Raw genomic sequence first — 13,607 nt, forward strand, 5'->3', positions numbered from 1 at the left:
CTTATCTTGCAGAAGTTGAGCTCTTTGCCACAAACGTGGGAAAGTGATATACATTTTTTTTGGTGATTGAATTGTTTGCTGAATCAAAATTTTGTGATCAGTTGGAACTAGCTTTCAATGATCTATGAGAAATCTTACATTTCCAACCACTTGTTATGGTAAACATGTCATGACATTTGATATTAGATAAACATCCTCCCAATGTATAAATTGACATAATATGGTGTTGACTGTCATAATCTGAGCTGTATGTTCAAACCATAATTGCACGTACATGTTTCAAGTTTTTATTATGTACCATAACCATATGTGTAACATGTTTCTAAGAATAGAGTAAACCTTACAGCAGTTTATTTTTGGCTGCATATAATAAAAATACATATATTTCAGGTTTTTAATGGATGTGGAAAACCACGTCTTGGCCGCAGAGATGCAACTGAACTGAAGTTTGAGACCCTGCAGTTTGATCGATCAAAACCAAGTGACCATCAGGGTGGGCCTAGGATAAATCGCCTTATTAAGGACATCAAGCAGAAAGTAAGTCTTCTATGCACTGCACCATATGCTCTAAATAACATTTTCATGTGTATAATCTTGAAATAAACAAAGATTGTTTCACATATTACAGACTATTACAGACTATGAAAAATGTTACAATAATAGATTTGGAACACTCTAATATTTATACATTCCCACATTACAAGCAATACATGATCATCATTCACCATTCATCATTCGACTGGCCAAAGAATGAATTTGAGGAAACTCAGACTTTCTGCCTCCAGTTAAAGGGGGGAAAAGTGGTGCTGCTACACACCTGTTTTTTTTTCTAGTCATAGACGACACCTTTTCCTGTCAACAACAAGCCTTCACTTGCATTTCAGGGAGAGACAGGAAATCTGAGACTCTTTCACTTGCTTGCTTTGCCGTCTCTGGCCTTGTTGGGGTGCCACCTGTTTCGAAAACGAGTCTAAACGAAAAATCATGATAATTTCCCCTCCCCACAGCAAATGAACAAAGCTGATTGGTTCAGCTGTTCATGTGACCCTCCCTGGCTGTACTTGGTGAGTAATTAACTCCAATTATAAGCATCAATTTAAAGTTTTCAAATATTAAAAAAAACCTTAGGATAGAACAATATTTGTTATGTAAACACAAAATACTTTTTTTTCACATAATATTGGTACAAAATCAATGGAAACTTCATTTTTGCACAACTTCCAGGATGATTAGTCTTACAGAATTCTTGTGCTGTGAACAATCAAATTCCGTAAAAGTATCAGCCGGGATCTGTAAATAAAATCGAACTGATAACATTCCGATACCGATACCACTGGTATTGGCTGATACAAATGCATCAGTATCTGCTCAGCCCTATCATACCTAATCCTAATCATTGGTATTAGCCAAGACTGGCATTAAAGTTACGTAAAATAACCAAATTAATTTTTGGCTATGTCAGGACAGAAGTCAAGCTTTTCACCAGTCTTGGAATTTCCACCAGTCGTCTTTTTACCTTATTCCAATCCAGCTGCCTGCTTCTCGCTATCGGCTCTTTCCACTGACATCTTGGCCTTTTCCTACTTCTTGTGTAGTGTATGCTGATTTTGGCTGTCTTTCTGGCCTCATCCTCTTCTCTCCTCAGTCTCTTCACACCACCTGTTCTGTGCCTGATCTGTTCTTTTCCTGAAGCTTCACGACACCCACTCTGTTCAATTTCCTCATTCTCTTTTCTTGTCTTCTGAACTATACAGGCTTGTTAATTCAATTTCAGTTTTCTATTTCAGTAGTCTTTATTCTTAAAGGTTCAGCAAATGCTGATCTACCACCTAACCTTACAGAGAAAGATATAGCAGAGTCCATGATTATGCAGGTTTAAGGTAATACTGTATATACCTGTGTATAATGCACAAATTTTTTCCAAAATTTTTGCCCCAAAAAACTTGATGCATATTATGCATGGAATAATTTGGGCAGCCAAAATGAAACCACATGTTTTCTCTATGTCACTGTGTATAAGATGTACAGGGAGGTTATTTCAGTTCTTTACCACGAGAGCATCTGCCACTCGGTGGCCCCTTCATGCAACAAGTCGAAACCACTTGTCGCAAGGATGCTGGAAAAGGTGTCCTCCCAAATACAAATATTTCTTGCACCTTATTTCTGACATCTAATCTTAGATTAGACATCGATGCTCAGTTGACAGAAAGGGAAGACAGCATCCCGGTGCATAAAGCAAACTGAAAGCGTAAAATGATATTTAAAAGTAATAATAATGATGATCACTAACCTCCTGTGTTATAAGAGATGTTGAAAATGACCTCCTTGAACAGCAATACAACACGTTTCTTAGGTTGAAGAGATCCTGTCTCTCGTAATTGCCTGACCACTTTTCTGCAAGAGTTCGTTTTCATGTAATTATTGTACATAAAATCTCTTTGTTCAAGTGTTATTTGTTCAAGCGAGATATACGAGCGATGCAGTAGGCTTTTCTTGGAAAGGCCCTATTGTAACTTCCGATTTCTTCAACGGCATAGCGCTGTTATCAGATGGCAAAAGTGGTCGGAGTGCTCAGGAAGTCCACACCATATGAGCAGCGAAGTATTATTTGCTTTTTAAACAACGTTCATCGTCAAGAAGCTTAAGAACCCACCGACATGACACCTTGCGGTATCCCAACAAATCGTGAACAATGTCGTAAACACTACGGAAATGCGAAGTTCAGTGGCAATGTCCTTCAGATGAACACGTCGATCAGCTTTCACCATTTCATGAACACGGGTAATGTTGTCCGGTATCAGCGAGAAACAAGGTCGGCCCGATCGCTCATTGTCCTCCACATTTTCCCGTCCATTTTGAAACTCCTTGCACCCCCACTGCACACTTCGCACTGATAAACACTTGTCCCCATACACTGGCTCCATTTCCCTGTGGATATCTGTTGCTGTTTGTCCTTTGCACCGTTAAAAACTAATAACACTTCGCTGCTCATATGGAGTGGACTTCCTGAGCACTCCGGCCATCTTTGCCAACTGATAACAGCACCATGCAATGGAAGAAATCGGAAGTTACAATAGGGCCGTTCAAAGAAAAGCCTACTGCATTGCTCGTATATCTCGCTTTTGTAATAACAAATTAGTCACAAAAACTTTTCGATTTGCCCTCGTAATATATACTAATGTAATTTTCAATGTTTGAATTTGGCATACGAATGTGCATATAAAGAGAAAAGAAAAAGAGAAAGGAATAAAATATTGCTACAGCCTTTAACACACTTATCAAATGTACTCTGTGATACCTTTTTCTTGAACTATATCTAAAAAAAAAATCTAGTATCAAACCTTTTTATATTTTTATTTAGTATAAACAATTCTGGCTTTCAAGTGAATGTGTGCAATTTTATGTAATATCTGGTCACGTATTTTGCTCGATACTTCAAAGGACCAAAAAATTTCAACTTGGAATTATCCAAACTTCTCACCATGACATCAGTTTTTCAATTAAAGTTATAAACAATTCCCATAATTCAGCAATTTAGTGATACACTTGTGTGCCTCTGATTGATGATACCAAGAATGTACAGATTAATCTGTCCCACCATACAAAATATGTGTGTATGTGTCCATATAAGTTATAGTTAAGCTAGTAAGCCAGGAATTTATTCAAATCTATATTCTTTCTATAGATGAAACTCACAAGGCGTTTTTGGGCCGAGCTACCATACCAGGTGTGCAGCAATGAAAATGTGGCTGCCAGCCCTGTGAAGGAAGACAGCTGCTGGAATGGGTTGAAGAAAGCTAGGTATGTGATTGTAGACATTTATTCTTTAAAGGCTGTCCAGGATTTTCATACACAGTGGAACCTCTGTTTACAATTTTCAGGAGACCAAGCTGAAAAAAAAACTTAAAATCGAGGAAAATGTTATAACATTTTGCTATGTTGGTGATGTTAAGAGAGAGATAAAGGATTTAAGATGATATACTGTGAACAAGTCTAGTTAGAAATAGATTGTGTTTTGTCTTTGTTGAATGTCTTTCATGTAGTTTTTATAACATGAAGTTAAAGACTTCTACCCTGAAGATGAGAGTGACATTAGCTCTCGAAAGCTTGGAATCTTTTCCGTAACTCACCTGGTCGATAGTTCGAGAGAACCTTTTTTATTATTATGAAGTAATAAGTTAAATAAATGTTGTTTTTTGGTTAATATTTTGCCTAATTGAAGATTATTACAATTGGCGACAAGGATGAAAATGGAGAGAAGGTAACAAGAATAATATGTAAAGAAGATTGTAAAGGCATTGTAAAGGTAACAAATATGATATCAAGTTCTCAAGTTTTTGTTACACAATGTACTGGACGTCAACATTCTTATCCAGATCTATATCATTACGCGAATGCATATGACATTAGTATATACAAATACTAATACCCGAAGCTCCAATTTTCATACATATACGTGGTCTGTTAGGAAAGTAATGAGACTGGCAACACTGTGCAAGAACCGGCAACTCTGCTGCCCCACCTTCACACGGCAGGTAGGTTAACTCTGGCCGTTGACTCAGTACAAGTTTCAACTGGCTACAGTTGTGCTACATGATTGTTGAGAGCGTCTGACGTGAAGTTGTGTTGGTGAGGTGCGTTACAAAAATGGACTGGCAAAAGCGTGAACAACGTTGTGCCATCAAATTTTGTGTTAAGCTTGGCGAATCCGCTACTGTGACTTATGAAAAGTTACAAAGGGCTTATGGAGAACATGCACTATCTAGGGCACAAGTGTTCAGATGGCACAAGTCCTTTTTAGAAGGCCGAGAACAAGTGGAAGACGAACCTCGTGCGGGAAGACCTTCAACCTCAAAAACGGATGACACTGTGGAAAGAGTGAAGTCTCTTGTGAGGTCAGATCGTCGATTGACAGTGAGAATGATCAGTAGTGAGTTAAATTTGAACGTGTGTACCGTCCATGAAATTTTAACACAAGATTTGGACATGAGAAAAGTGTGCGCCAAGATTGTTCCAAAGAACCTCACACCCGAGCAGAAAACTCATCGGAGGGATGTGTGTGTTGATCTTCTGGACCGCCTTGACAGGAGCCAGAATTCTTCAGTTGTGTGATCACAGGTGATGAATCATGGATTTTCGAGTACGATCCCGAGACAAAATGCCAAAGTCAGGAGTGGCACACTGCAAACTCTCCCCGTCCCAAGAAAGCGAGAAGGAGCAAATCCAAAATCAAATCGATGCTCATTTGTTTATTTGACAGTCGGGGGATCGTCCACAAGGAATTTGTGCCACCAGAACAAACTGTCAATCAAACTATTTATCGTGAAGTCCTCGCAAGACTCAGGAAAAGGTTTGCACGTGTGCGACCAGACATTGCATGCACTTGGATGCTGCATCACGACAATGCAGCCTGTCCCACGACAGTCTCCATCAATGAAGTTTTGGCAAAAAAAAAAGCATTCCTCTGGTTACTCAGCCCCGTTATTTGCCAGATCTCAGTCTCTGTGACTTTTTTTTTAATTCCCCTTGCTCAAAAACCACTTGAAAGGGTGCCATTTTGATACATTTTTAAATATCCAGAAGAGCGTAACCGACTAGCTGAAAGGTATTCCAGCAGAAGCCTTCCAGCACTGCTATGAACAATGGAAACAACGCCTCCATCGCTGTGTAGTTTCCCAAGGGAACTATTTTTTTAGGGGATAACCTTGATTTGTAAAATGAATAAAATTCATCGTTACATAAAATCAGTCTCATTACTTTTTTAACAGACCACGTATACTGGCATTGAGCCAATGCACATACAAGTTCGTGCACGTAATCCTGCGAGTGGTGGTTCAACCTTCTTTCTTTAAGGATATATAGCAAGCCTACCTTAATATGGCTGCCGAAGAACATCAATCTTCATTGTGCACAAAGTCCACTTACATTTTTGGGCTCGGCCAGGTAAGAAAGGCGACTGACCGCCACTTCCTTTCCATGTGTTCCGATTGCAGATTATCACAGTGTTCAGCTCCTCACTGCGATAATTATGGCTAAAACAATACCTTTTCCAGCTTTCAAAACTATATCAACAAGACACATCCATTCCGGATACTGAACATCTCCCCCGGATACTGAACATCCCCATCCTTTCCTGCACTTTTCGTTCTTTGTACATGCAGAGGGGAAAAAATGCCTATCCCCGTGCACTTTTAACTACAATACTTAGAAGAGCGCACACAACAAAATATGACTTCACTATAAAACGCATAAATCGAATTATGTACATTGAATTTATAAAATTAGTTACATAAATCCCAACCAATGTGCAATGACATCACACTCCCGATGTCTTTTTCAACAGCCAATGTTCCGGAGTGGTCAGGTCCTGCCTAAAGTTGCAAATCGCATGACTCGGCGAAGGTACTAATGTTTGATTATTATTCTTGTATTTAGACAACAATACTTTCAAAATTAGAATTAAAATCATTATAATGAATGCCCAAAATACTTACATTGTTGCTATAAAGCGAGAATGTTCCCCAAATTGAACAATCAAAATACTTACATTGTTGCTATAAAGCGAGAATGTTCCCCAAATTGAACAATTGTAATAGTGGTGTACTGCTGCAAAAATACATCTGATCCATCTGTTGACATTTTTTTAAGATTCTTTAAACACATTTTTTTTTATATTCCTTTACCTTTAATATGATACCTATGTTAATGATACAATTAACTCAATTTATGAATTAGATTTGTTGTTAGTATCAGAAAGTGAACCGATATGAATTTTTGTTGATGCCAATAAAAATATAAAATTGCAAATGTTCCTTGAAGAACATGAATACTTCGCCTCCTTAATTAATGTACCAGGTAACCACAAAGTCTTTGCTGTTTCGGACATGAGTACTGTTAGCACGATGTAGTAGTTCTGGAAGGACGTACAGGTGGAACCTCCGGTGTGCACCAATAGAAGGAAGTCCCAGTCGATCTTTTGTGTGAACTGCATGTGTAAGCAACGAGGGATAGCCTTGTGTCATGGTGCAGACATGGATGTACCAGTGCAGGTAATCAGAACATGCTTACCTTATGAGTTCAAATTGGGAACATCTGCAGCGAATGTGAAATGACACATATGCAAGGCATTTGGACATAACACAGTGATTGACAGGACTCCAAGTGTCCTTGTGCACTTTGAGCTTCGTCCTTTTGAGCAAACCATATATTGGAAACCTCTATTCCCAGCATCTTGACAGTTCATCGAGCTCTTCAAAATTATGTGCCAACATTGGTGAATAGGAAAGGTGTGTTACTGCTCCAGGACAATGCTCACTCACATCTGGCAAGAATAATGAGACACCATTATTCGTCTTGGCTAGGTGAGACTGGTCCATCCACCTTGTTCCCCTGAACTTTCTGTAGACTGTGCTTGTTTTCACAAATAAAGTTGCCTTTCAGGGCAGTTTTGTTCTCTTATTTATAAAAGGTAAAAAGGTAAAGTGCTCCCCTGTGCATAGCACCACGCCATGAAGGCGTATAGGGGGTATGGGGGTAACGCCCCACACTTTCTTGATCCGGTCGTGAGTGGGGGTAATGTGATCAGCATCACGCCCCTGACTGCCTTTACCCCCCAGGGTTTCCACCAGGTACCCATGTTATTCGACGCTGGGTTGGCGCCGGGGCCGTTTCCATCGTTAGAAAAGTTCCCGGATTTGAACTGGCCGGGGATCGAACCCAGGACCTTTAGCATGGTAGTCAGACGCGTTACCGACTGAGCCACCGTGGCCAGTCGGTAACGCGGTGGCTCAGTCTTTGTGGTTACCTGGAATGCCTACATCGACCAAAACCCGTACAGTATTGATTAACTTGAGGATGTATGGGCCATTGTAAAATAAAGTGTGTATTGAGTACTCTGGGAAAAATTTGTGAATTCTGGAAATTTCGTGGAAATCTCAGGAAAATACATTTGGAATACCCTTACCAGTCCAGCCTTAGTAATTATTATATTCCAAAATATATATATACCACTTTGAACCAATACTCATACTGATACCAATGCTTGAAAATTATTCAAAGTTATTCAAAATATTGATTAATTATTAGTTGGTTAATATTCCACTCCAATTATGTGCACTAATTTACATGAGTTTTGCTTCCAAATATTCAAGAATTACAGCAGAATATGAAAATTCCATGTTAAAAAACACACAAAACTCATAAACAATGCCATATGAAACACTAAAATTTTGTCCAAGCTTTTGACTCCCATCTCGGAGTCGTCATCAGTGCTGGTCAAAAGACTGCAAAGAAAACACAGTTGAGGTTCCGATGACACTACAAAGTAGCATACAAACTCAGAAAATCCATAGGTCAAAGCTTAGCAGGTTTCAAAAGTTATGACAAAGATTCTCTAATGAACTCGGGCATCTATTGTATTAAATGCAAATGCAACAGGAAAATGTATAGACCAATTCAAAAGACCTATCAAGGAGAGATTCTCAGACAACATAAGATACATTCGAAGGAAAGAAAAGTCTTCTCGGTTGGCCAAACATGTCGCAGAAACCAACCACCAATTACCACAGGATTGAGTTTCCATCTTGGTGCATGCTAAAGGAAAAATTGAATGGGATGTTAAGGAAGAGGGTACACATGACAGTTTATGTGGGAACCTTTATTTATCATGGGATAACACAGTCAAACTGAAAAACTTCCTCCTCAGCCATGAATCGAATCAACCAGGAACTTACCAACATTGCAAGACTGCAATGACATCTTCCGGCAAACACAGCAAGTAGTGCCATCGGAACCTTGACTGTGTTTTCAATGCTGATGATGGCTCCAAAATGAAGTCGAAACCTTTTAACAGGGTGGCTATTCACCGGGAATTCCTTGAATTCCGGGAATTATGCATGAATTCTATGTGAATTTTTCTCAGTAAATGTGAAAAATTGCAACTTTTATTATTCCAAATCACACTAAGTTTATTCATATTTATAAATGTCGCTTTTATTTTTAACGAGGAAGGAAAAGAAAACTGTGTGGAAACTAAATCAAAATTCTCTCAATCTGTGCACTTCGTTAGTGTCCTTTGCGGAACAATAAACTATCTGACAGACGGAAGATTAGTGCAAGATAATATAATATCCTCAATTTGATTAGGTAAAATTAATTTTGAAATTCTTATACAATGGACATTCTCGTAGATTAGTATATCCCATAACACTTGTGACTTCGGTTTGTAGATGTATTTGGAGTCTGAATATGTGAAATGGCAAATGTAAACCCCGCACCTCAAATTAAATATTTTAGATATATATACTGTTTAATTTAATTGAATAAGAATTTTTGGACACATTGGAATCGCAAAACCCTTTATATTTTAATATACTGTATTTGTGTGTGTGTGTGGGGGGGGGGGGGGTGAGAGGCGGTAATATGCAAGGTTGAAATAGAGAAAACATATTCTTGTAACCTTGAATTCTTGGAAAGTTCCCCTTAAATTATACTTGAATTTTATCATGGTCCTAGAGTGGACACACTGTGATGTTTGTGTGTTTTTTTTTTTAACAAGAATAATGTTGGCATGCGACACAATAAGTTTTTTAATGTCATGTAATGTTATGTAGTCACAGGGTAGTTTTTCACACAAAGGGAACCTTTAAATTATGCATAACTTCCAGGATAATTAGGCTCACATGTGCCATTTTTGTGGACCAAAATTTGTAACGATCACTTGTAAATCATTTTGCATGATTCAAATTACTTCACAAATATTTTGAAATATAACATGAAGGTGAAAATATATCTTCTGTGGGTTTATGTAGGTTTATGTACTAGGAAAATAACTATGCAAGATGCAATTCACTATTGTCTGTAATTGGTTTTCGGTACGTGCACTGCTACAGTATTACATGACTTCATTTTCGTTATTTAAGCAGTCAAAATCCCAAATATTACATCATTTATGCAGCATTTAGTGCAAATTAATAACATAAAATGTAAGTAATGTTGTACAAAGTAATTATTATACATTTTTTACTGTTAATGAAAAGTGAGTTGTCTAACATGAAATTTATAATTTAATAATCATATTGTGCAGATGCATAGGACTGTCACAAATTTCAGAAAAGTATCTGCCATTATCAGTAAGTAATATCCATACTGATATATCAGCTTCGGTAACGACTCTGCCCTGATAAAAACCTAAAATGTCAATCAATTTTATTTTACATATTTCGATTATTCTACACCTCTTTAGTGATTTTAGGTGTTCACTTGGATTTTACAATTTTAGAGAGCCAAAGTGAAAGAATGAAAAATGTGGGAAAATGTCAAATTCAGGAAATTTTCATAGCATTTGATCTGCTGAGAGAAATCAGTATTGAATGCATAATGAGGGAAAATGTAAAATCCATGAACATAATATTAGGGTTCCACCATAGCTTGTTTCAGATAATCTTCAGATTCTAAATTATTTTAGGATATATGATTTAGAGTGTAGTGCAGAATTTAGAATAAAAATTAAAGTACATAAATGAGGGAACAAACAAAATTAGACACTTATAGTTTATGCATGAATTGAACCTAGGATCTCCAGCAGCTGGACAACCACTGTCTCACAAAGGCTCCATTGTTCTAGTTTCTATCACTACAATGTTATTCTTTTATTGGGAAATGTAAAAAGAGATTGTCTTAGATGTTACATATTTCCACCATGTTACACATTTAAGTATGATATTTCACCAATTTTTCTGCATATTTATATACCCTGGGTTCAACACCAGGTTGAGGCACAAAGTGGTTTGGATTTTAGTTTAAACTATAGGCCCAGTTCTGATTAGTCTTTCTGTACATAAAGAGGGCAAAAACAAACTCAACAATAACACCATATTTGTATGTACATGTTTTATAAGTTAGCGTTTCATAAAAACCCACACTCTTTATAAGTGACTAAACAAGACATAAACATAAATCCTTGTTGAAGAGGGCACACACAGGAGATGTAGTACGTAGAAATTTTCGGCAAGAAATGCAGGCTTGACCAGGACTCGAACCCAGGTCTCTGGCATACTGTGCCATTGCTCTGCTACTAAGCCAGCCTGGCCTCGCCTGATTTTTTGCTCTCGCTGTTTTACCTGCATGGAATTGTCTCTGCCAGTGCTACCGCAACGAGATCTGTTGCCTTTGAAACACAGTAGACTTTGACGTTGCCTGGTTCCTCCCAGCGTAGAGGAGACTGTATGCCAGAGATCCAGGTTCGAGTCCTGGTTGAGCCTGCATTTTTCGCTGAAAATTTATACATAAATCCTTGTGTAACTTCCACCTTTTGTAATTTGCTACTAGTTGACACGTTTATCTTCTTTTCTCGTAGGTACGAGCAAGATATAATTGGCGATGGCATTAACAACCAGCAGAACAACCCAGAGGTTCAGGTGGATGTTAGCAGGCCAAGCAGTCTCCTTAATGAACAGATCTTTGTTCTGAAAACCATAACAAACAAGCTGAAAAATGCCTACAACGGAATGGACGTTGAGTGGATAGATTACGGTAAGGCAAACAGATGTCGGACCAATATTATATAACTCCAAATACAGTGGGAACTTTATTATACATTTTTTCTGATATCTGTGTAGCGTTACTGGAGCTATGGTCAAGTGTCGGACGCAAGAAGTGTGACATCCACATCTGTTCCTTTGTAATTACTCAGCCATGGTTCAGTCTACTTACAAGGAAGGTTATCTAAGTGTCCCCCTCCGATTTCCATGAAACTTGGCAGGTGTATAGAGGGTTCCAAAGGGGGTTTTGCCCCCTAAAACAGTTTTTTAGCCGAAACAAAAAACACATATTTCTTCCTTTGGGCCCCTGTATACACCTGCCAAGTTTCATGGAAATCGGAGGTGGACACTTAGATAACCTCCCTTGTTAGTTTGACCCACTTAATTAATGCCTTTCCCACGTACTGCTAGATGATCACTTCAATCTATTTTTTTACCATGATAGGACTGAAATTAGAAGAGGCAAAAACAGTTAAAAAAATAGTCCATATGTTCATGTGTGGGGTACCATTACCTGAAGAAGACTCCAAATTCTGACAGATATATTAATCTCATGTCATTGACCTTATCCTCAGTCGGCTCCCTTGGTGGAGCGTTGAGCACATTGTGCTATGATGCCAGGGGTCCCGCGTTCGAATCCCGGCCTGAGCCTGGATGTTTGTGACTGTCCATTCATCAATTTCATCATTGTCATCACTCATCCCCATCTTCACAAATTAGCCAAAAGTTGAACAAAAGCGAAATAAAACGTACCAAATCAATCAATTAATCAATCTCATCCTCAACCCAGCACAAGGTTTACAGGGCAATTAATTTCCTACTAAACGCACAGCCATGAATAGGCAGCTGGGTAGAATTGTACTGGTGCCATATATAGTAGGAATAGTAAAACAAGAGCGGGACAAATGTTAAGTTTTTGGTTCCCGCACACTGTGGCAACGTCAACCGGGTTGCATTGCCTAGTTCGAGTGTCAGACTGACCTCTCTCCGGGGCACTTTTGGGTCATCCCTGACCTTTCAAGCAAATACTGTCAGTTTGTATCAGATAGATTACAAAGACAAACTCTACAACGAGATCTTTCATTCTCTTAAACCTCCGAACACACGGGGTTATGGCAACAGTGCCAACTTCACCCACCTGCCTAATTTCATGACCGTGTGTTTAGTGATGTCACCCTCAGCCAACTCTGATGTTTAGAGATTGATTGATTCAGCTTATTTTACTTCACATTTCTGCCACTTTTGGCTAATCGGGACGATGAGGATGGGTCATGAAGGGACACTTGCAAAGAACACCCATGACCAGGCTGACGTCATAGCACACTGTGATAACCACTCTGCCATGGTGGCCGTTTGATATTTATAAAGAAAATTATCTAGTGTCAGCAACCTCATATCCACATTCTTGAAAGTTTACAGAGAAATGAATCTCCTGCGTGCCAAGAATCTTCCACATTTGTATTAATGAATTAGTGAAGTATCAGACCATATTAGAGATAGTGTGTAGATGCTCCACGTGTATACTTTTTCAAGTTACAAGGCACACCAATTAGGTTTTTAATTGACCTTTGTGCACCGTTTTATTTTATACATATAAACTTAGTGACAGTGACAATGGTTCTTTTTTAACGTGCAATATTAATTGGACTTATGCTTTCTCTACTGCCTCTATATTTAATTATTCCAGCACTACATTTCGAGAGATCACCTCTCATTTTCAGGTGAACGATTTTTTTTTGCCGGTGACGGGACAAACTCATGATGGACCTGTAATTTGCTCCAAATCCTGTACAGTAATCAACTACTCCATGATGCACTGGATTTAAAAAATAAACTATAAGTCCAAACAGATTCAGTCGTCTACTGCCGGCAAAGAAAAAATTGTCTATCAAACTAGGAGTTTAATTCTGTACAATTACTGTATTTGCTACAGCAGACACATGCTTCTTCATCTTTTATTTGTCACTTTGCATCACAATATGTTCAGCAGTTGCTGGCTAATATTGTGCTTCCACATTTGCATTCTTGTGGATTTTGGCGTATGGATGGTTTTGATTTCCCATCGTC

General features: G+C 38.4%; 1 protein-coding gene across 1 annotated transcript in view; it reads left to right on the forward strand.

Annotated features, from left to right (window-relative positions):
• The window catches only part of dlp (glypican dally-like), a 63,918-nt gene that overhangs the window by 42,454 nt on the left and 7,857 nt on the right, over nt 1-13,607 (forward strand). Inside the window, exons 7-9 of the mRNA XM_083112712.1 lie at nt 391-537; nt 3,686-3,801; nt 11,357-11,532. Of these exons, the coding sequence (XP_082968838.1) occupies nt 391-537; nt 3,686-3,801; nt 11,357-11,532 (439 nt within the window). The remainder of the gene's footprint in view (nt 1-390; nt 538-3,685; nt 3,802-11,356; nt 11,533-13,607) is intronic.

Source organism: Lepisma saccharinum, chromosome 26 (assembly GCF_977018435.1).
Source record: "Lepisma saccharinum chromosome 26, izLepSacc3.1, whole genome shotgun sequence".
NCBI classification, from domain to species: Eukaryota; Metazoa; Arthropoda; class Insecta; order Zygentoma; family Lepismatidae; genus Lepisma; species Lepisma saccharinum.